Source organism: Carettochelys insculpta, chromosome 1, assembly GCF_033958435.1.
Source record: "Carettochelys insculpta isolate YL-2023 chromosome 1, ASM3395843v1, whole genome shotgun sequence".
NCBI classification, from domain to species: domain Eukaryota; kingdom Metazoa; phylum Chordata; order Testudines; family Carettochelyidae; genus Carettochelys; species Carettochelys insculpta.
In genome coordinates, this window is record NC_134137.1 from 204175223 (window position 1) to 204195722 (window position 20500).

Here is a 20500-nt window from a genome sequence, read left to right on the forward strand (position 1 = left end):
TAAATTCCCCACATTAGCATGGAATCATTCACTCAATCACCTCGAGTCTCCATTACTGAGCCTTCTCGTCAGTCATTGAGTATAGACAATGTGATCTTCTACAATGAAAGCAGCCAGACTGGGGGATTCCTGGCTGTTTGCAGGGTTATTTCCGTGAAGGGACCCACCAAAGCAGTTCATGAGACAGCTTCTCTTCCTCCAGGACAAATGTTTATTGTGTCTCTTTCATGTGGCTTGGAGATTTCTGATGAGTGCGGGGCTGGGGCTGGGGGGGCCCTGCATGATGCTGAGTTTGTGGCTTTGGAGGGGCTCTCTGATGCTTGCATGGCTGCTGTGGGGGACCATGAACTGGAAGCTGAGGAAGCTCCTGGTATTTCAGTTCATCACCCATTTGTCGAGGGTCCATTGATGTCGCCTCATCTGCAACTACAAAACAGGCCAAGCAATTAATGGCTCAGTGCGAGATGCGGTACCAGTGCAAACAAGCGGAAGGTAATCTGCGCTGGTTACAGAATGAGTCTGCAGGGCAGCCTGTGCCTGTCTTAGTTAAACTAGTTGCTGAGCTCTCTCCTGGGCCCTTTTCCTCTAATGCAGTCAAAGGTTACACTGCACTGAGGTTTAGTCTTAGCAGAATTATCACATCAAAGCTAGGACGCCTTTTAGGTGCCTGGAGATTTTGAAAATGAAACCAGAAGGGCATTAAGAAAAAAAGAGCCAAAAAGGAACATGGCAGGGTTATTAATGGTGAGTGGCAGCAACGTAGGGAAAGATCCTTTAACACCTGCAAGCAGTCAAATGCTTGGGTAGTTTGGAATGTAAGAGATATGGTGTGTGGGTCACCCTGCTTATTTCAATGAAATAATAAAACCTGTATTTGCCATCAACTCCCTGATTACCTCTATGGCCTGTCTGTTGGTGGTTGGGGGTCACAGTGCTCACAGGATATTTCAGTCAGTTCCGCCCCTTCCTATCTCAGTGAGCCTGTTCTGCTGGACTTACCAGCAAGTAGGAAATATGCCAAAGAGACTGACCCCTCTCTCATCTTTGGCGATGACATCTTGAAAACAAGGTTGAGACACGTCAGTATGGGGCAGCTTAAAAGAAGCTTGGGCTGTTGTCTGTTCTGCCATTGTTCTGCAAGCAGATAGAGGACTCTGCGCAGAAGGGTAGTCAGTCTTGTACCTTTGACCCATACTAAGTGTACTTCACATAGATGAAGAAGACTAATGGTCTTTGGCCATTTTATTGCCATTTCTAAAAGGCCAGTGACCACTTATGATTTGATTCAGGGGCTGAGTGACTGCCTGGACTGATCCTAAACCTATATTGAACCGTTCGACAGAACCTGGCTACTTTGATGCTAACCTACACAGAGCTAAATGCACCTTAACATTCAATGAGGACAAGGACAAATCAGTCAAAACATCCCGTTAATGACCATGGGTAAATCTTTGGTTCCAATAAGTTTATCCATGACCAGCTGGCAAGATGTTAAACACACCAGTCTCTGTCTACACTAATGGCTAGGGTACATAGTTAATGCAATACAGTAACTAAAACAAAGAGGTTGTCAGAAGCTAGGAAAGGGTGATGGGTGTGTGTGTGTGTATCATTGGATGATTTTCTGGTGTGTTCTTTCCCTCTGGGGCATGGGTCATTGGCCACTGTGAGAAGACAGGATACTGACATAGATTGACCACAGATTTGACCCAGTATAGCCATTCTTATGATCATGAGTCCCATGTCTTAGGTTTTTTGGTGAAGACAAACCTAACGCTCCTGGGATTTGGTTTGGGTTCACATGAATACCCACAGGTTCAGTTGCTGAACTGACCAGATCTCTCAAGTCTGCAAAGTCAGACTGGAAACATTCCAAGGAAAGGTTTTTGGGAGATTTGTGGTCCTTCATGTTGCTGGTGAAGCCAAGCAAACCATGAAAACATTTCATAAACACGTAGGACCCAGCTAAACTCCTAATGATACGATTTACCTATGACGATGATTTCATTGTTAATTATTTATAGTCTGGGCTGCTGCTGCATTCTTTCATCACATTTCTCTCATTATACACTTCTTCTTTTTCTGTAACTGCCACTGTAACTCATTGTCTGAGTTTCTAAAAATAAGAAGTGATTTTGCATAGCTCTGTGTTTGGGTACCCATGCTAAAGCACCTTAATAAGCCTGGTATTTAACAGATGAATAAACAACAAACCCTGACTCTTATGCTCTGTACTTTCTGAAAATGGGGTCTCTTTTAAAGTGTATCAGGCTGCATATTGAAAAAATGGAGTCCCCCAGTCACTCTGTAGACATACTTACGTTTTCAAATTCAATTAGCAATGTTGATTAATGAGTAAGTAAATTTATGACAGTGTGTTGTTGAGATTCTCGAGCTTAAATGTAGATCAAGGATGTTCAGATAATCATGGCTGCTTCTCTGAGACAAACTTTTGGATGGGCTCTTCTCCCCAGGGAGGAAAAGAGGAGCCCTTGAAAACAGCACTGTGTCGTTAAAAAGAACCAGCAGAAACCAAGACTAAAACTAGCAACCAAAGTAGAGAATTTTGGTGCGACAAAATTCAGTTCTTTCTCTCTCATTGTCTCTGAGCAGTTTGTGGAAAGAACTAGGAGACTTTGCGTGGTCAGACAGCAACACGGAAGTGTCAACGCTTACCTTGTTCTTTATCTCTTTCTGCTCTCTTCTTTCTGATACAGTAAATCAGCAGTGCCAAAAAAATGACAAAGACAGCTGCACCTCCTGCAATGCTCAGAATAAGAACAATGTCCAGTGGCCCTAATTCAGAGAGAAGGAGGACATGTCACAAGACAAAGTTTGAAATTTGGTCCCAGTTATCCAGAGGGTGCACGCATGTGGAAGCTTATGTCATGGTTAACGAGGATGATGTATGAACCTGTAATAATACAGCATCTATAGTCCCGGCATCTCAAAGCATTTTCACAATCTATTAAGACCCATAAACAGTCCTCTGAGACAATGTTAAGTGTTGTTATCCCCATTTTACAGAGAAAGAAACTGAGGCACAAACAGGGTTAAACCACTAACTCACGGTCACCAAAAAATTTTTGCTTCTTGTCCAGTTTTCGTGGAACACATCGTTATGGAATGTGCGATGAGCTTTGTTTGATGAAGTGGGTTCTAAGGCAAGATTAAGGCAGAACTCACAAGCGCCAAGGAGTTTTACTGAAGCAACAGTAAGTGGCATCCTGCTGCTAGTGATGGTCACACCTCAAAAGTCTTATTCTGGATTGGCACCCAAAGATCTGAATGCCCTTCTGGCCCTTGTAAGGGTTTTTGCAATGCTTTGAATGGACAAAAGTGGGACTCAGACTCTGCCAAAAGCCAGACTTTTTCAGATCTTCCTACTGGGTCAAAAATACTGTGAGAACAGCTTGTCTAATGGCATTTCAGAGATTGCTCTTCCAGCCTTGGTTGGAACTAGTGAAGAAACAGGAAAACTAACCCTGCAAAAGTTTAGTTTAATCTGAAGGTGAAGGTTGTTGGGATTGTTCCTATTTTACAAAGATAGGCTTGCTCGTATCTCCACTGGCCTGCTTCCAGCACCACATCTCTCTGGGAATGCCCCTCTGCACCTGGGAAGTCTGTTTGATTATATCCATTCAAGAGTGAGCTGTTTTGGAGGGGATGCTGGCAGAGGTTAAATTCAACACGTGTGTCAAGCCGCTTGTTGGGGGGTGAATTGGCTAAATAGGACAATGAAGTACAGTGCGTGCATGGAGGTTTGTCTTCAGTGGGTGTGCTTGATTAGCCACAGGTGCTGGATTAGCCTGCTGCTGCAGGCAGATCCTTGACAAGCCTGTCCCAGGGAAACATAAAGGCACAGACCCAGCTGCCCAAATACTTGCCCTCCACCAAGCTACTATGTTCTGCTGTGGTCTATCACAACACACACACACACGCACACACTAAATAATTTCCCATCATATTGCTGAAATCTGACAGGCACTATAGCAGACAAAACAATGAATTCACACCATGGTGGCTCTTTTGAGCAATGCTGATGGCTCATTTGGCACCTGAACCACGGAGGTTTCAGTGTCACTACAATGGAAAACCTGCTCAGGTGAGGCTGAAGGGAGGAGCAAGTGACAAGCTTCCCCCTGCAAAAGTTTCACTGCATCATCCCATCTGGTAGGAGGAGTTTTAGAGGATCCTGCAGATTTGGGAAGACTGCAAACTCCCTCCCAACAACTCAGCTGTCTGGTGTCCATGGATAAAATAACTCTATTCCGCAGCTAAGGATGCCAAATTTGGTTGGATGTATTCCTGGATATTTCATTGCATGACCTAGTCTTTAATTAAAATTTCATCTTAATGCTTGGAGACTCCAGGACAATTCTGGTGGGCTGGCAACCCTGATTCCCTCCACACAGCTCCTAGAGTCAACTTGCAGGTTCCACTGACCGCCTCCCTCCCTGTTTCCAGAACAGAGCTGGCACTAGCTGGGGCAACTGTGCATTAGCAACCAGGGAGAGGAGCCTGAGCAAGACAATATAGATACAGCTTTAATGCCTCCTACCTAAATCTGTGTGTGGAAAACTGAGCTCAGTGCAGAGGGAAAAGCCAAGGAACATCAACTGTTGCTGTATCTCCACCAACGGCTATGCCAGATACTGCACAGGCTTGTCAGGCACTAAGGGCCCACCTACACTTACCAGGAGATTGACCCAGTCAGAGACAATCTTCCAGGGTTCAATTTTGCATGTCTATTGGGGATGTGCAAAATCAAACTCTCGGGGGTGACAGTCTCATGAGGAATAAGGGGGATCAACAGGAGAGTTTCTCCCGCTGACCTCCTTCACTGGGGATAGCCAGATAAGTCAATTATAGATAAGTAGATTCCAGCTATGCAATTGACGTAGCTGGAGTTCCGTATCTACAGTCAAATTTAAGATCTCTTGCAGACTTGCCCTCAGACGGTTAGTTGACAGGTAGGGAAACTGCAGTATTTCCTCTCTACCATAGAGGAGGCCATCGGTCCAATGTAAGCAAATGCATTTGCAGTAACTATGGGAGAGGAGCTATGCTGTTCAGGGAGGATTTGATGCAGAAGGTGTGAGTGGGGGTGTTATCTGTATGCAGGCTTAACATCATTGAGCATATAGACAACAGTCTCCCTCCACGTAGCTCTGGAATGACTGCATCTACAACTCTGCTTTCAGTTTGGGGCATCAAAAAGATTGGGAAAAAGTTTGTTTAAAAAGCAGCTAAAATTACTAGGTGCCTGCAGGGAATGACTGAGGAAAGATTTTAGAAATTAAAGTATGTTTAGGATTAGCAAAGTGATTTGCACCTTCTTCCAGAACTCCAGAGATCTGCTCTTGTGTATCTGGAGCCACACCAGTTGACAAAATGAAGTCACACTGCCTTTCACTTCTCTCCATGGCAAGTGTTTCTAACGTACCCATGGTTATATAACTTCTGAGAGAACAAACGTGTGCAGGATGTTAGGTCGTCTCAACACCACAAACTTCTTCTGACCTAGCTAATTTAAATGCAACTTCTAACAACACATAAGTGCTTCTGCCAGTATAATTTACATTAGTCCCTATGTAAACTATACTGTCAGAAACACTTTGATGCCCATCCATTAAGTACACATACAGCTGGGCTTATACTGGCATAGCTACATCAGAAAAAAATATTACATCCTGACTGATGTACAGCTTGGTATAGCCCAGGCCTTACCCATATTTCTTCATGCACTGCTGGCATGTGTTCAGATACTACAGTGGTGAGCACAGTATAACCCACACCTCCTGGGTGTGGTTCACTGTCCCAGGTAGTGGCACCTTGACCACTTACACAGAGAAAGAATGAGTCTCCTCTACAGCCTCAGCAGTGAGGCAGCTGGCTTTTAGCTTAAACCATAGAGGCTCATGCAGTAAGTTCCATTGGTCCCATATTTGAATCTGCCTGTGAGCTGTTACATATACACTAGAAAACGTCGTAGCTCTACAGAGCCACTGAAACTATGAATACATCGGTTTCTCTTTCCTATTAGGCACCGTGAATTGGTAATTGAGCTCTCACTGCAGAATCTCTATTACTGGTGATAGTGTATGAGCTAGAATTAGCCCTCCCTGACTCCGTCCCGATGGAAGTTGTAGGAACATCAGTTGGATTTGGGAGCAGGGGAGATGGACGTGGGAGCAGCTTTTTACTTTTACATTGAGCAAATTTAATCAACCATTCCAAAAAGCAGGGAAGCCCACAATGCTGTTTTGCAGTCAGTCATTTTTTTCAGAATACTACACTTCAACTATAGCACAAACTACCAAGCAGAACACTGTAATCCATCTACTGAGTACAGAGTACAGTGAACCCTGAAGATACGCGCAACCAAGTTGCATGTGTCTCAGGTTAACACGACTGTCACCCCTGACAGGAGCAGGGAATTGCTCCTGTCAGGGGTGGCAGCCTGACTTTTGGCTGCTGCCCCTGACAGGAATGGTTTACCAATCGCTGGAGTGGCAGGGAGCTGGCAACCAGATGGCAGCCTTGATCCCAGCTCCCCTCCACTTGCAGAGCCGGGAAATTGACCAGGGCAGCAGCCCTGATCGGTTTCCTGGCTCCAAGAAGCGAAGGGAGCCTGGAGCCAGGCTGCCCCTGGTTCCCAGCTCCCCTCTACTGGCTGGAGCCAGGAAACTGACCAAGACTGCTGCACTAGTTAGTTTCCTGGCTCTGCAAGGTGAGGGGAGCCAGGAGCCAGGCTGCTGCCTGGTTCACAGCTCCCCGCCACTTGCAGGACCTGGGAAACTGACCAGCAATGAGCAGTCAGTTTCCCAAGTGCCCTAACTGGCAGGGAGCTGGCAACCAAACAGTAGCCTGGTTCCCATCTCCCCACTGCTTGGGGGACCCAGGAAACTGACCAGCACACCGCCTCCTGCAAGCCCAGAGAAGCCAGGAACCAGGCGGCAGCGTGGTTCCCCTCTACCCTCAACTTGCACAAAAAATTGAGTTACATGGAAACCGCAGGAATGCAGCCCCCGCGTAACTCAAGGGTTTAGTGTATCTGTATATGCAAAGTATGGATTGAATTCTGCTAACACTTAAGCAAATGTATGATTTTACTCCAGGCTGGATGAACACATAAACACTATTAAACATTAACAGATAACACTATTCATAAATTTGAAGGTCAGAGAGCCCTAGAGCAATCATCTAGTCTGATCTCCTGTCTAATACAGGCCATAGAATTTCACTCAGTAATTTCTTCATCAAGCCCATAACTTCTCTTTGAGAAAGCATGAGCACATATTTCGGAAAAACAGCCATTCTTAAAACATGCTAGACACTATTGACAGGTGCCTAGAGTCCTGATTTCTAGATTCACAGAGTGAAGCCAAACACTAAGGTTTCAATTTTTAAAATAGTTATGCTACCTGACCCTAATCACCATCACATCTCTGTACCTCAAAACCACCGATGGATTTTATTCTTCCAACACTCCTAAAAGCTATGTCTCCATTTCACAGATGGGAAACTGAGGCACGAGGAAGATTAAATCACTTGCCCCAGGTCACATGGTGAGCCTGAAGTTCTACCCTGATCTTCTGACCAGTGTCTTAACCAGAAAACCTTAACAAAAATAATCCAAGTGTAACAGATATACTGAAGTGTCCCTGAACCAGGAGACACCCTGTAACAAGTGCATTGAGAGTGATTAGCTGAGATTGGTTGTCCTTTCATGGCTTTGCTACGGCAGTGGTAGCAGGTATCCACACACACAGTGTCCTGTGTTTGAGAGGGCAAATCTCCCCACCTACCTAGTAGATGGCTCTTGGGTAGTGCCCCACTTTTCTCTGTGTGGTGAGGCCACAAGTTGGGAAAGTGCCCAGAAGGGGCCACACCTGTGGAGAATGTAGGGTTCCAGACTTCCTTACTTAGGCCACATCTACATTACCTGCTGAGGATCGATCTTCTGGGGTTCAATTCCGTGCGCCTGGTGGAGTAAGGGCGGTCAATGGGAGAAGCTCTCCTGTCGACCTTCCTTAGCGAGGACAGCCAGGTGAGTCAACTGCAGATAATTCAGCTGTAGCAACACAATTGCCATAGCTAGAATTGCGTATCTGCAATTGACTCACCTTCCTAGTGTAGACCAAGCCTTAGTTTTTCACTTTAGCCACTAAACACCTTGGGGCTACTCCCAAGAGTGCAGTGGTACACATGCTTACATGCTTGCCAAGTTGTGGCCTCTTTTTGCAATTACAATATCATAAAGTGTACTCCGACACAAGAACATCGAGCACAAGAGTTTGTCATTCACACTGTCAAAGACGTATGAGTTGATGCTGGTCACCTCCATCTAAATAGCAGTTATCCTGATAAAGAAAATCTTTTAAGAGGTTACAGATTTCTGCATTTTTTTCATCAGCTTAATAGTCAAGTAAGTGGAAAATCAAAATATCATAGCGATTTTAAAAAAATCTGTTCCCATTTCTTTACCTTTAAAATGTTAAATACCAGAAAATTCTAATTAGCGCTAATAATTGACCAATGAACAGGAAAAAATCCAAATATTTCCAAACACTTCCACCTTTTAAAAAAATTCAAAATTTTGTCAATTTCTAAATACAAAAAAATTTATCCCAGTCCTGCTTAAAAGGTCAGCAAGCAGGAGACCAGATTAATAAATGGGGGAGGGGCAGATATTGACTCTTTTACTAACGATTAGGCTTCAGAAGCAGTAATGCAATAGATTCATGCAGGATGTAAACGTGCAAGCTGGTAGGCTCAATGACTGAAGCGTGAAATCAGACAGCAGAGGGGAAATGGGAGAGTAGAAGGACGCAGCATCAGTAGCAAAGGGGGAACAGGAAGACTCACCTGGGGCGAGAGAGGGCAAAGAGTAATTCACACAGTAACAGTAAGGAATAAAAACAGAACCACTGATCCTTCAGAGAAAATGAAACCGAGCTGGAAAGTAAGAGACTACAGGTTGAATCTCTCTAGTCCAGCACCCTTGGGACCTGACTGCTGCCAAGTGAGAGAATTTGTGAGACCCCTGGAGGTTAATATTGTCAAGCAGCACTACCAGCACTTCCACTGCTCACTGGGCTCTTAAAAGACATTGGCTACATCTACACTAGCCCCAAACTTCAAAATGGCCACGCAAATGGCCATTTCGAAGTTTACTAATGAAGCGCTGAAATGCATATTCAGCGCTTCATTAGCATGCGGGCGGCTGTGGCACTTCGAAATTGACGCGTCTCGCCGCTGCGCGGCTCGTCCCGACGGGGCTCCTTTTCGAAAGGACGCTGCCTACTTCGAAGTCCCCTTATTCCATGGGAATTTACATATTTACATCCATGGAAATAAGGGGACTTCGAAGTAGGCAGGGTCCTTTCGAAAAGGAGCCCTGTCGGGATGAGCCGCACGGTGGCGAGGCGCGTCAATTTCGAAGTGCCACGGCCGCCCGCATGCTAATGAAGCGCTGAATATGCATTTCAGCACTTCATTAGTAAACTTCGAAATGGCTATTTGCATGGCCGTTCGAAGTTCGGGGCTAGTGTAGACACGGCCATTGAGAGTTATATTACAGCTAAATGACAATACAGAATATTGAGAGCCAGGCTGTAAACAAACTTTACGGGACCACAGGAAACTTGGCCACACCTGTGATAAGTGGTCATCTGGCTAACTAAAATCATGCTGGATTACGGATGTTGCCAGACGAGAGAGGTTCAACCTGTACAAGAAATAGGATGGAGACCCATTCAGGAAAAGGAGAGGGTGAGAACAAGGTGCTCACACCTCTATGGTGAGAGGGATGTGGAAGGTGACTCACCCTTAATGCTCAGCATTATGTTCTTCTCCACTTTCTGCTCTCCCTGGGCATCGTACACTTGCACACTGTAGTTTCCAAGGTCCTTTTTCTCCACTCGTTTTATTATCAGAGTCCCATTGAGGAACATATCATACTTTTCTGTATCCCCATAATGGTTCTTTGCAGAATTTTTGACTTTCATGAGGATTGATCCACTTTTGGTCCATATTACTTCATGTGACTTTTCCTCTTTGTAGTTAGGAATTTCCAACAAAGCAGACACCCTGAACTGAGTATAGTTTTGGGGGTTTGCTTACAGAACCTTCAAATAGGAGAACAATACAGCCTAATTAGTGTACAGTCAAAGTGCCTAATAATAGTTAATAGTAGATACTTCAGCCTTAAACAATTTGGTCATAAAGTTAAATTCCCCACTTTTCCCTTATTTGCCAAATCACTGTTAATAAGTTACAGCAACGAAGGTCCTGTGGCACCTTATAGACGAACAGAAAAGTTTTGAGCATGAGCTTTCGTGAGCACAGACTCACTTCATCAGATGCTGGTCTTGGAAATCTGCAGGGTCAGGTATAAATAAGCCAGAGCAAGGGTGGGGATAACAAGGTTAGCTCAGTCAGCAAGGGTGAGGCTTACTACCAGCAGTTGATCTGGAGGTGTGAACACCAAGGGAGGGGTGTTTATAATGGTGAGTATATAAGTGTTGTGATACAGCCAAAGCAGCTTCCCCTCACTTTGAGCCTAATGGAGCATGGGAAGAGTACATGAAATTCCTCATTCTTCCCTGGGGGGGGTGGGGGCTGCTGTGTTGAAAAGGAGGCGTCAGGTGCAAACAAGGGATAAGGTGTTAAGAAAAGACAGGTTACTCACCGTAGTAACGGTGGTTCTTCGAGATGTGTCCCCGTGGGTGCTCCACAATAGGTGTCGGGCTCGCCCGGCGCCGCAGATCGGATCTTCCAAGCAGTTTCTGCCGGACCGCGCATGCGCCGGCACGCGCCGCTCCCTTGCACGCTCCTGGCCACGTGCGCGATCCGGTCCCCGCCAGTTCCTTGACCAACCGCCTCGGATGCTCCTGCAAAACACTAACAGAGATCCGAAGCGGGGAGGATGGGCGGGTGGTGGAGCACCCACGGGGACACATCTCGAAGAACCACCGTTACTACGGTGAGTAACCTGTCTTTCCTCTTCGTGTCCCCATGGGTGCTCCACATTAGGTGACTACCCAGCAGTAACCCAAGATAGGAGGTGGGTAATCGGATTATGTGCAGCTTGTCCCCGAGAGGACCGCTGCAGAGAGACGGCTATCCTCTTGGAATACCCTGTGAAGGGCGTAATGTTTGGCAAAGGTGTCATAGGATGACCAGGTCGCCGCTCTGCAAATGTCTTTTAGCGCAATGCCCTTGAAAAAGGCTGTTGATGCCGCCACCGCCCTAGTGGAATCAGCCCTGGGAGTGGCCAGTAAAGGAGTCTTTTTGAGTTCGCAGCACATTTTTATGCAGGATACGATGTGCTTCGAGATTCTCTGTGAAGAGAGACCTTCTCCTTTCGATTTGGGAGCGAGAGAGACTAGGAGTCTATCCGTTTTCCGGAAGGACTTGGTCCTGTCTACATAGAAGGCTAGCGCCCTCCTCACATCCAGGAGGTGTAGGTGCGCCTCTTTGTTAGAGTTATGAGGCTTTGGATAAAACGAGGGTAAAACAATAGGTTCGTTAATGTGAAACTCAGAAGAAACCTTGGGAACAAAGGCTGGATGCAGCCGTATGGTTACCGCCTCCTTGGAAAAAACAGTGCAGGGTGGCGTTGCCATAACTGCCGCAAGCTCGCTCACCCTGCGAGCTGACGTAATTGCGAGAAGAAAGGCTGTCTTTATCGTAAGGAGGCGGAGGGAAACCATGGCCAAGGGCTCGAACGGTGGTCCCGTTAGCACGTTAAGCACCAGGTCCAAGTTCCACGAAGGTGGAAGCGGTTTCCGAGGGGGGTATAGGTTTACCAACCCTTTGAGGAACCTGGTAACCATGGGATGGGCGAACACCATGTGCCCTTCCTCCTCGTGTCTGAACGCCGAAATGGCGGCAAGGTGGACCTTTAACGAGGATAGTGAGAGTCCTCTTCTCTTGAGGTCCAGTAAATACTCTAATATTACAGGTATAGGCACCGAAAGGGGGGCCAGCTGTTTGGTAGAACACCATGCCGTGAAGCGAGTCCATTTCTGCTTGTAGGCCTTCCTGGTGGAAGTCCTCCTGCTACTTTCTAGGACTTGCTGCACTTCCTCCGTGCATGTGCTCTCTAGGGAGCTGAGCCATGGATTAACCACGCTTGTAGTCGCAGGCCTTGGGGGTGCGGATGCACTATGGACCCCTGGGCTTGCGTGAGCAGATCCGGCGCCACCGGAAGGGGCATCGGTGGATGGTCCGACATGCGCAGGAGTAGGGGGAACCATTGCTGTCGATCCCACGTTGGGACTATCAGGATCATTCGGGCTCCTTCCCTCCTGGCTTTCTGCAAGACTTTGTGGATCAGCACTGTGGGAGGAAAAGCGTAAAGCAGGGGGCCCCTCCACGAGATCGCGGATGCGTCCCCCAGGGACCCCCGTCCCAGTCCTGCCCTGGAGCAGAATCGTGGGCACTTCTTGTGCTGAGTGGCAAACAGGTCTATCTGGGGAAAACCCCATGCGTGGAAAATCGGTCGTAGCAGATCGGGACGGATCTGCCACTCGTGCGTGAGTGCAAAACTCCTGCTCAGCTGGTCTGCCTTCACATTGTGAGCACCTGGTAAGTACGAGGCTTTCAAGATTGTATTGTTGGCGATGCACCAGTTCCATAACCGGACTGCTTCCGCACATAAGGCACGGGACCGAGCTCCTCCTTGCCGGTTTATATAAAACATGGTGGAGGTATTGTCTGTACTGATCCCGACAACTTTGCCTTGTATATGGTCTCGAAAGTGTCTGCAGGCGTTGAACACTGCTCTGAGCTCCAGTATATTTATGTGCAGTGACTGCTCCGTGGAGGACCACAGCCCTTGAGTCACCTCTTCGCCCATGTGTGCTCCCCACCCTATGAGGGAGGCATCTGTAGTAAGAAAAACCGATATTTGTGGTTGGTGGAAGGGTACCCCTGTTAGCAAGTTCTTGGGGTTTACCCACTATTGCAGGGATCTGCGCACCTCTGCTGTGGGCGACACCACCCTGTGAACGGTGTGTGCTGCCGGTTTGTATACGCTCGCCAGCCAGTGCTGCATGCTGCGCATGTGTAACCTGGTGTTCTGTACTACGAACGTCGCCGCTGCCATGTGGCCCAGCAGCTGTAAGCACGTCAGGACCGGCACCGTAAGGCTGAAGGTGATGACCTGCACGAGGGAGCCGATGGCCCGGAAGCGAGTCTCTGGTCGATATACTCTCGCTGTAATAGAATTTATGCGTGCCCCTATGAACTCTATGTCCTGTATGGGGTCTATCTTTGATTTTGCCAGATTGATAACCAGGCCGAGCGAAGAGAACGTGCCTGCTGTGACGTGTATCATGCGTAGTACCTCCTCCTTCGAGGCCCCTTTGAGTAGGCAGTCGTCCAGATACGAGAATATAAATACCCTCTGTCTGTGCAGGTAGGCTGACACCACTGCCAAGGTCTTGGTGCAGACTCTGGGGGCCGAGGAGAGGCCAAACGGTAGGACCTTGTATTGAAAATGTTCTTCGCCTACCATGCACCGGAGGAATCGCCGGTGAGCCAGATGGATAGTTATGTGAAAATACGCGTCTTGTAAATCGAGGGCTGCAAACCAATCTCCATCGTCCAGTGCCATAAGGATAGAGGCGATTGTGATCATCCAAAAACGTTGCTTGCGCAGGTACCGGTTGAGGCCTCGAAGATCTAAGATGGGCCTCCAGCCTCCTGTCTTTTTCTCCGTGAGGAAGTACCTCGAGTAGAACCCTTTTCCTTGCAGTTGCTCCGGCACTCTTTCCACTGCCCCTATGAGCATGAGATGGTCTACCTCCTGCTTGAGCCTCGCTATGTGGGTGGCCTCCTGGAGGTGGGGCCTGGGTGGAGGTCGTGGCGGTGGGAGCAACTGGAAGGTGATGGCGTACCCTGTGGCTATGATCTCCAGCACCCATTTGTCTGTGGTGATCCTTTGCCACTGGTCGTAGAATGGTCGGAGGTGATGGTGGAATAGCCGTTTCGGATGACCTTGTGCGATGGTAGTGATGGCGCAGCCCTGGATCTGTGTGTCAAACTTGTGGCCTTTGGCCCTGCCCCAAGGACGCGCGGCTCTGTTGTGAACGTCGCCTGGGAGTTCTGTACTGCTGGTACTGTTGATGTTGCCCTTGCTCGTAACCCCTGTGGTACTGGGGACGCTGTTGCTGGTACTGGTACCGTCTTTGTTGAGGGTAGTACTTTTTCTTTCTGTATGGAGGGGTGTAAATCCCCAGGGTCCTAAGTGTGGCTCTTGAATCTTTACTGGAATGAAGGACCGAGTCAGTTGATTCAGCAAACAGCTTCTGCGAGTCGAATGGAAGATCGACTATCTTTGCCTGCAGATCCCTCGGTATACCCGAAGTCTGGCGCCAGGACTCCCTTCGCATCACCACTGCCGTAGCTGTGGAACGTGCTGCTGTGTCCGCAACATCCAGGGCGATCTGAACTCCCGTCCTCGAGGCCGCGTAGCCTTCTTGCACGATGGCCTTGAGCACCGGTTTCTTGTCCTCTGGAAGCGAGTCCATGAGGGAGGTTAACCTAGTGTAGTTGTCGAAATTATGGTTCGCTAAATGCGCTGCGTAATTTGCCATTCGCAACAGTAGAGTGGAGGAGGAGCAGACCTTTCTGCCGAACAGCTCTAGCTTCTTGGCATCTTTGTCTGTTCCCCCTGTCTTGAATTGAGATGTCTTTGATCTTTGTTGCGACGACTCCACCACCAAGGAATTTGGCTGTGGGTGGCTGAACAGGAACTCCATGCCCTTCGCCGGCACGAAGTATTTCTTATCCGCTCTCTTGTGGACAGGCGGAATAGTCGCAGGGGTCTGCCATATCGTAGTGGTGGACTCCAAGATTGCTTCATCAAGCGGTATTGCTATTTTGGAGGAGGCCGGAGGTCTCAGATTTTTGAGGAGCTTATGGTGTTTCTCTTGCACCTCTGCTGTCTGGATGCCTTGCGTGAAGGCCACCCTCTTAAACAGCTCTTGAAACTGTTTGAGATTGTCCGGAGGATGGATGTCCCCCGGGGCCGTAGCCTCGTCCGGGGAGGAGGGCGAGGAACCACTGGGGTACGCCTCTCTGGACCCTTCCGGTTCCTGTTGGTGATGGTACACACCCTCTCACTAGAGGCTTGTGAGGGAAAATCTCGGGGTTCCATAACCAGTCCCCCCTGAGATACTTGAGTCTCTGTCCCCGTTCGCGATTGCCCTCGGGGATAGGAGATTGTCTGTGGGGATCTTTCCCTGGTAGATTGCCGGTGGTGTCTATGCCCCGCGTGATAGGGGCGACCATGGCAGTATAGGCACTGTTCTTGGGAATGTGACCTAGACCACTCCCTTGGTGCATACCCTCTGCGTCTGGGGGAGCGAGATCATTGAGAGATCTGGGACACTGGAGAGAGCGATTTTGGGTAGTATTCCAGCAGCTTAGACCCCAGGAAGGGTGAAGGTGGTCCCATCCAGGGCGAGGCTGGTTGTAAAAATGGAGACAGGGGCTCCGGGTAGGCTAGGGGGGACCCTTGCCTTCTGGTTGGAGTCTGCAGCATAAGCAGAGGGCTGAAAGAAAGCAACTCCGCAGCCCTGTCTGGAGAGGGGCTGCGGTGCCTCGTTTTGTGTGCAGCCTTTCTCCTCCCTTGAGGAGGTAACTCCGCCCCCTGGCGTGTAGGGGATCTCGGCCCCGTCCGCGCCGTGCTCGGCACGCTCATGGGCGGTGCCGCATGGGCGGTGTCCTCCGGTGCCTGCAGGCTGCGTGCCTGCGCGCTCTGCACTGCCGGTTCCCCGGGGGTCGGTGCCGCTGCTTGCGGTGCCGCCGGTACCGGCGCTTGTTTAGCCACCGCCCTGCCTGCGGTGCGGGGCAGCCGTTTGATTATCGGAGGCTGAGCCGCCTCCACGTGGCTCTCCGTGCCGCCGCCGATCAGCTGTTGCTGCGGCTGGGGGCTGCGCGCTCCTCCCGTCCCGCTCGCTGTTGCTGCCGGCAGGGATCGGGCTGGGGAGACTTTCCTCTGTTTTTGTGCTGATGGGGTGAGGGAGGCGGCTTTCCTTTTATGGGCCCCGGAGGGTCCCTCCTGCTGCAGCCGCTCCGGCACGTCTGGCTGGAGGGCCTTGTCGAAGAGCAGCATTTTAAGCCGCATCTCCCTGTCCTTCCTTGCTCTGGCTGTTAGTTTTGCACAGAAGGAGCATTTCTGCGTGACATGGGACTCCCCCAGGCACCTTATGCAGAGACTGTGCCCATCAGACGCTGGCATTGCCTCTCGGCAGGACTCACATTTCTTAAATCCTGAAGAGGACATTGTTGGCGAGTCTTTCAGTTGTTAATGGGTACTTAGCACCTTCTCTGCGCTGTTTTTCCCCTTCTCCGATAGCCTGCCGCGGCAGGAGGGCTGATGGCCCTAGGCTCCTGGCCTCCGGTGTTCCACTTGTTACTGGGACTGGACTGAATGCCGTCCCGCTTGTTGTTGTTTTTTTTTGTTTTTTTTTTTTTTGAAAAATAACAACTGGCTAACTTGCAGTAGCCTAAGAACTTGAAAACTTTAAAGAAAAAACAGTTAAAACCATTGAATACGCTAACTTGGCCTTAGCCTAGTTCGGATTCCGTCTGCAGCCGACGGTGGTTAAGAGGAACTGGCGGGGACCGGATCGCGCACATGGCCAGGAGCGCGCAAGGGAGCGGCGCGCGCCGGCGCATGCGCGGTCCGGCAGAAACTGCTTGGAAGATCCGATCTGCGGCGCCGGGCGAGCCCGACACCTATTGTGGAGCACCCACGGGGACACTCGAAGAAGAAGCTCTTGTTCGCTTTTACTGCATTACACAACTGAGTGTGGTCTGGAGTTTGCTATCCAGTTATGATTGGCTTACTCCCTTTGCAGCAGCCACCATTACAAAACTTTGCTGAAGGCATGGGAAAAGAAGGGAAAGAGCCGTTCAAGCATTTCAAATGGCACAGTAGGAGGGCAGGGCTACACTTGAAATGCTGCGGCTGCACTGATGCAACGGCGCCTCTGTAGTGCTTCAGTGAAGCCTCTACGGCGATGGGAGAGAGCTCACCTGTCCACGCAGCAATGTATTGATACCACAATAATTCCATAGTGTAGCCTGGCCTTAGGTCAGGCTTTCACTTTAACCGTCTCTCGCATCGCTTTTAGCTGGACCTACTTTTTAATAAGGAACCCCACACGCCCAGTCTGACAGCGTGTTAGGTGGTGTTAAGTATGGGAACAAAGTCCTTTTGGGGAAAGGAGGAAACGTTCATTGAACTGCGCTGGAGCTGCTATTGTTACTGGAATCTGATCCTGCTGCCAGCAAAACAAAATTAGACTGACAGGCACACACGAAAGAGGAGAAAAAAGCACAGAAAATATAGAAAATGTGACTTTTCTGTCCCAGAGGTTGACTTTCCCTTACAACATGGAGAAAAATGGGCACAGCACACAGTCTCTTCAGCAGTCCAGGCCCTGGCAGATTTTCATTAATATCAGGCAGTTTAAAGCTTTGCTTTTATCTAACTTTATGATAATAGGTTCACTGCAGTGTTTCAAAGGGTGAAGCTGTCATGGCTGATTAAGCCAGGCAGTGTTATTAGACTGAGATGAAAGAGAGAGGAAAGAAATGATGCGTGGATGGGAATGGCGAGGAAGGAAAAGGACACAGGTGGAGGCAGTATGACAGCACGAACCAAGGATTCATGTCCCATGCGCTGTTTGGGATATAGATTCTGGGGAGAACAGCAGCCAGGAGCCAAGAAGTCAAAAGTCACATCCTCACATGTCATCTAAATTATATTAAAACAAAGTAGCATCAGGCTGTTAAGAAGGCAATCCTGTCCTAAGCGAGTCCACCATCACCCGATAAAGAAACAGAGCTTCAGATGTTTAAAGAAAACTTTGTTTGATAGCATTTGTCTGGCAAAGAATCTCTTATAAATAGCGGCGGGTTTGAAATCTGGACTTTTCTACTGTTTGTTGTTATGGGTCCTACTTCTCTATTGTTTAACTGTACAGTTTCTGTGTGGTTTTTGTTTCTGTCGCCTAACAAATTTTGCAAAGCATACATCTCCAGCTACAGTGGTGGAGTATGATTGGATCAAAACTTGCTTTGAAATATATAAGGACTGGTTGAAGAATTGGTTTGTAATGCTTCCTTAAAATGATTGGTTAAGGTATAGCTAAGCCCAACTCCAGTTTTACTATAGGAACTGCACCCAAAAGTAAGTTCTTTGGAACCAGCTCTAGGACACGGCCGAGGACCAGGACTGCCAGACCACAAAACTCTGCCAGCTATAACATGCAGAATCTAGAATCCCTCTATGACCTGATTCTGACTGGCCAGCAGGAAAATTTAGACTGCCCTATTGGGAGTGGTAAGCCTTGTATGCTTAGCATGTGCGTTCTGTTTTCATTATTGTTAATAGAGGTTTAGGATATGATTGTGTAAGGCTCATTCATAGGTAAAAGACCGCACAAACCCACAGAGAGTAAGATTACACCCTGAGCCCAAGAAAGGTAAGGGTGGGTGCTCTAGAGCGCGGGATTACAGCCTGAGCCCTGGGAACAGGGTACAGGTGAGTGCCCCTGCTGCATGTGGCTAACAGCAGATGTGGTGATGTCATGATTCCTGTTTTCTGGTCAGGTCTGAGCAAGATCGGGGCGGGGGAAAGACCCAACAGTGTCACAGAAGACACAACAGGGTCACATGTGACACTGTGGGTGGCAGGCAAGCTAATGAATCTCATTCCTTCCAGTTCACCTCCCTCCATCTCCCCACAAACAGACCACATCCAAGAAGGGACACAACTGCCCATTGTTAACGTTACCAGTCAAAACAATTATAAAGATTTCCTGCCATTATTAGATTCCTTTATCTTATTGTCATGACTTTACCAGGAGCCTTGAAGACACCTTAGGGCAGCTCCTTTATTCTAAACAATCCTGTTTAGATCAGTCAATTTCCCTTCAAGTTTCGCGGACTTTCATAAACAATTTTACATAACAGTAACTGGTCCAAAAAAGGTCTGAGTAATGGTGGCACTGAGACATCCACCACTGAGATTAGTAGTGGAAGTTGAAGGAGAATAGTAAAAACTTGCTCCGAAGCAGGGCTTTTTTTGTGGCAGTACTTGCTCGTACTGCACACTGGCAACCTCCTCACCAGGGTTCCCACAGCTGGGGCTGCTGGCGGGGCTCAGCGTCCCAGCCATCTCCCAGCCATTGGGCTGCCGGAGCCCCTGCCAGCCCCAGGGCATCAGAGGAGCCCAGAGCTAGAGCCTCTGCCTACCCTCTGGCAGCCCCAGCTGTGGGAACTGGCAGCTGGGGGAAGAAAAGAGGAGCTGTATTGGCTCATATTTTTATATACAAAAAGCACTGCTCTGAAGTAACCCTTGGCCACTGTTCTAGGAGGAGTAGGTGTGATAAGAAGCAGGCCTTTGTGTTAACACTATCAGTGCAAACATTTTGACCAACAAAAATAATGTCTTGGGACATGATATAGCCTCCCTAAGTCATTCATTAGCCTCTGAATTAAATCAAATGCATCCTCCAGAGTATGACATTACCAGACCCCTACCACCTTGGGAAACTGTACAAGAGCAGGACCATCATAAAATCATGGCTGCTAGTTTCTCATATAATCCTGTAGCTCAAAGAGTAGACACTGTGACAAGATGGCCAGTGGTAGTATGTGGGGGGTAGGGGTTCCCCCACTTTTCTTGGTTGGGTGGCTAGGACTTCACTCCTTCTCCCCACTCTTGGGGCTCCAATAGAGGGAAGTGGCAGAGAAGGGATGAGTCTGGATCTGATTCCCAGCCCCTCTCAACCTCTGCATATTTGTTATCTTCTTCCCTCTTGATGCTGGGGGAGGGAACTTCTGTGCTGTAATGGACCAAGGTCTCTCTACCTCAATTATCTGGTCTTTCAAATCTCAGCAACACATCTCTAAACTCTAGTCCTCTCTCCTTCCTCACTCCATCCTTTCAGCCTGAAACAGGGGGGTTATTAGGGCCTTAATTGGCTACAGGTTCTTCAACTGGTCTGCTGTAACCTTCCCCAGTCTACAGGGAACCATACCTTAATTGTAGTTCTGGCTCCTTCATCTTATAACTCACCTCTCCAATGGGTTCCATGGTCTCATAGGGTAGGTACCATCTTGCCTAGACCTTACTTTCTGTTGTTGGTATCAGCATCATCACTTGTTCTCTGGGTTGAAACTTCTTTCTTTTTGCCTGATAATTGTGGTGGATTGGCTGGGCCTCTTGTACTTCTTCCAAATGTTTTCATATTATGGGGATCACTCAGGATATCCATTCTCTCAACTGAGCCATGTATGTATGTGATTATGTTCTTTCCTGGGTTGAGCTGTTCCTCCTGTTCCTCCTTCACAGAGTCCAAAATACCTTGCGGGTGCTGTTGGTCCAGTAGTTCAAAGGGGGAAAATCCAGTAGAGGCCTGGGGAACTCCTTATATCATAAACATCAGGTATGCTGGAAGGCTATTCC

At 48.4% G+C, this 20500-nt stretch overlaps 1 protein-coding gene across 1 annotated transcript; it reads right to left on the minus strand.

Annotated features, from left to right (window-relative positions):
* Window positions 1-211: 211 nt before the first annotated feature.
* CD2 (CD2 molecule) lies at window positions 212-20128 on the minus strand. The gene is given in 6 exon segments (XM_074989941.1): window positions 212-420; window positions 2677-2796; window positions 9833-10092; window positions 10094-10157; window positions 19159-19234; window positions 20111-20128. Coding segments are annotated over 6 exon segments (747 nt in total).
* Between the last annotated feature and the right edge of the window lie 372 nt (window positions 20129-20500).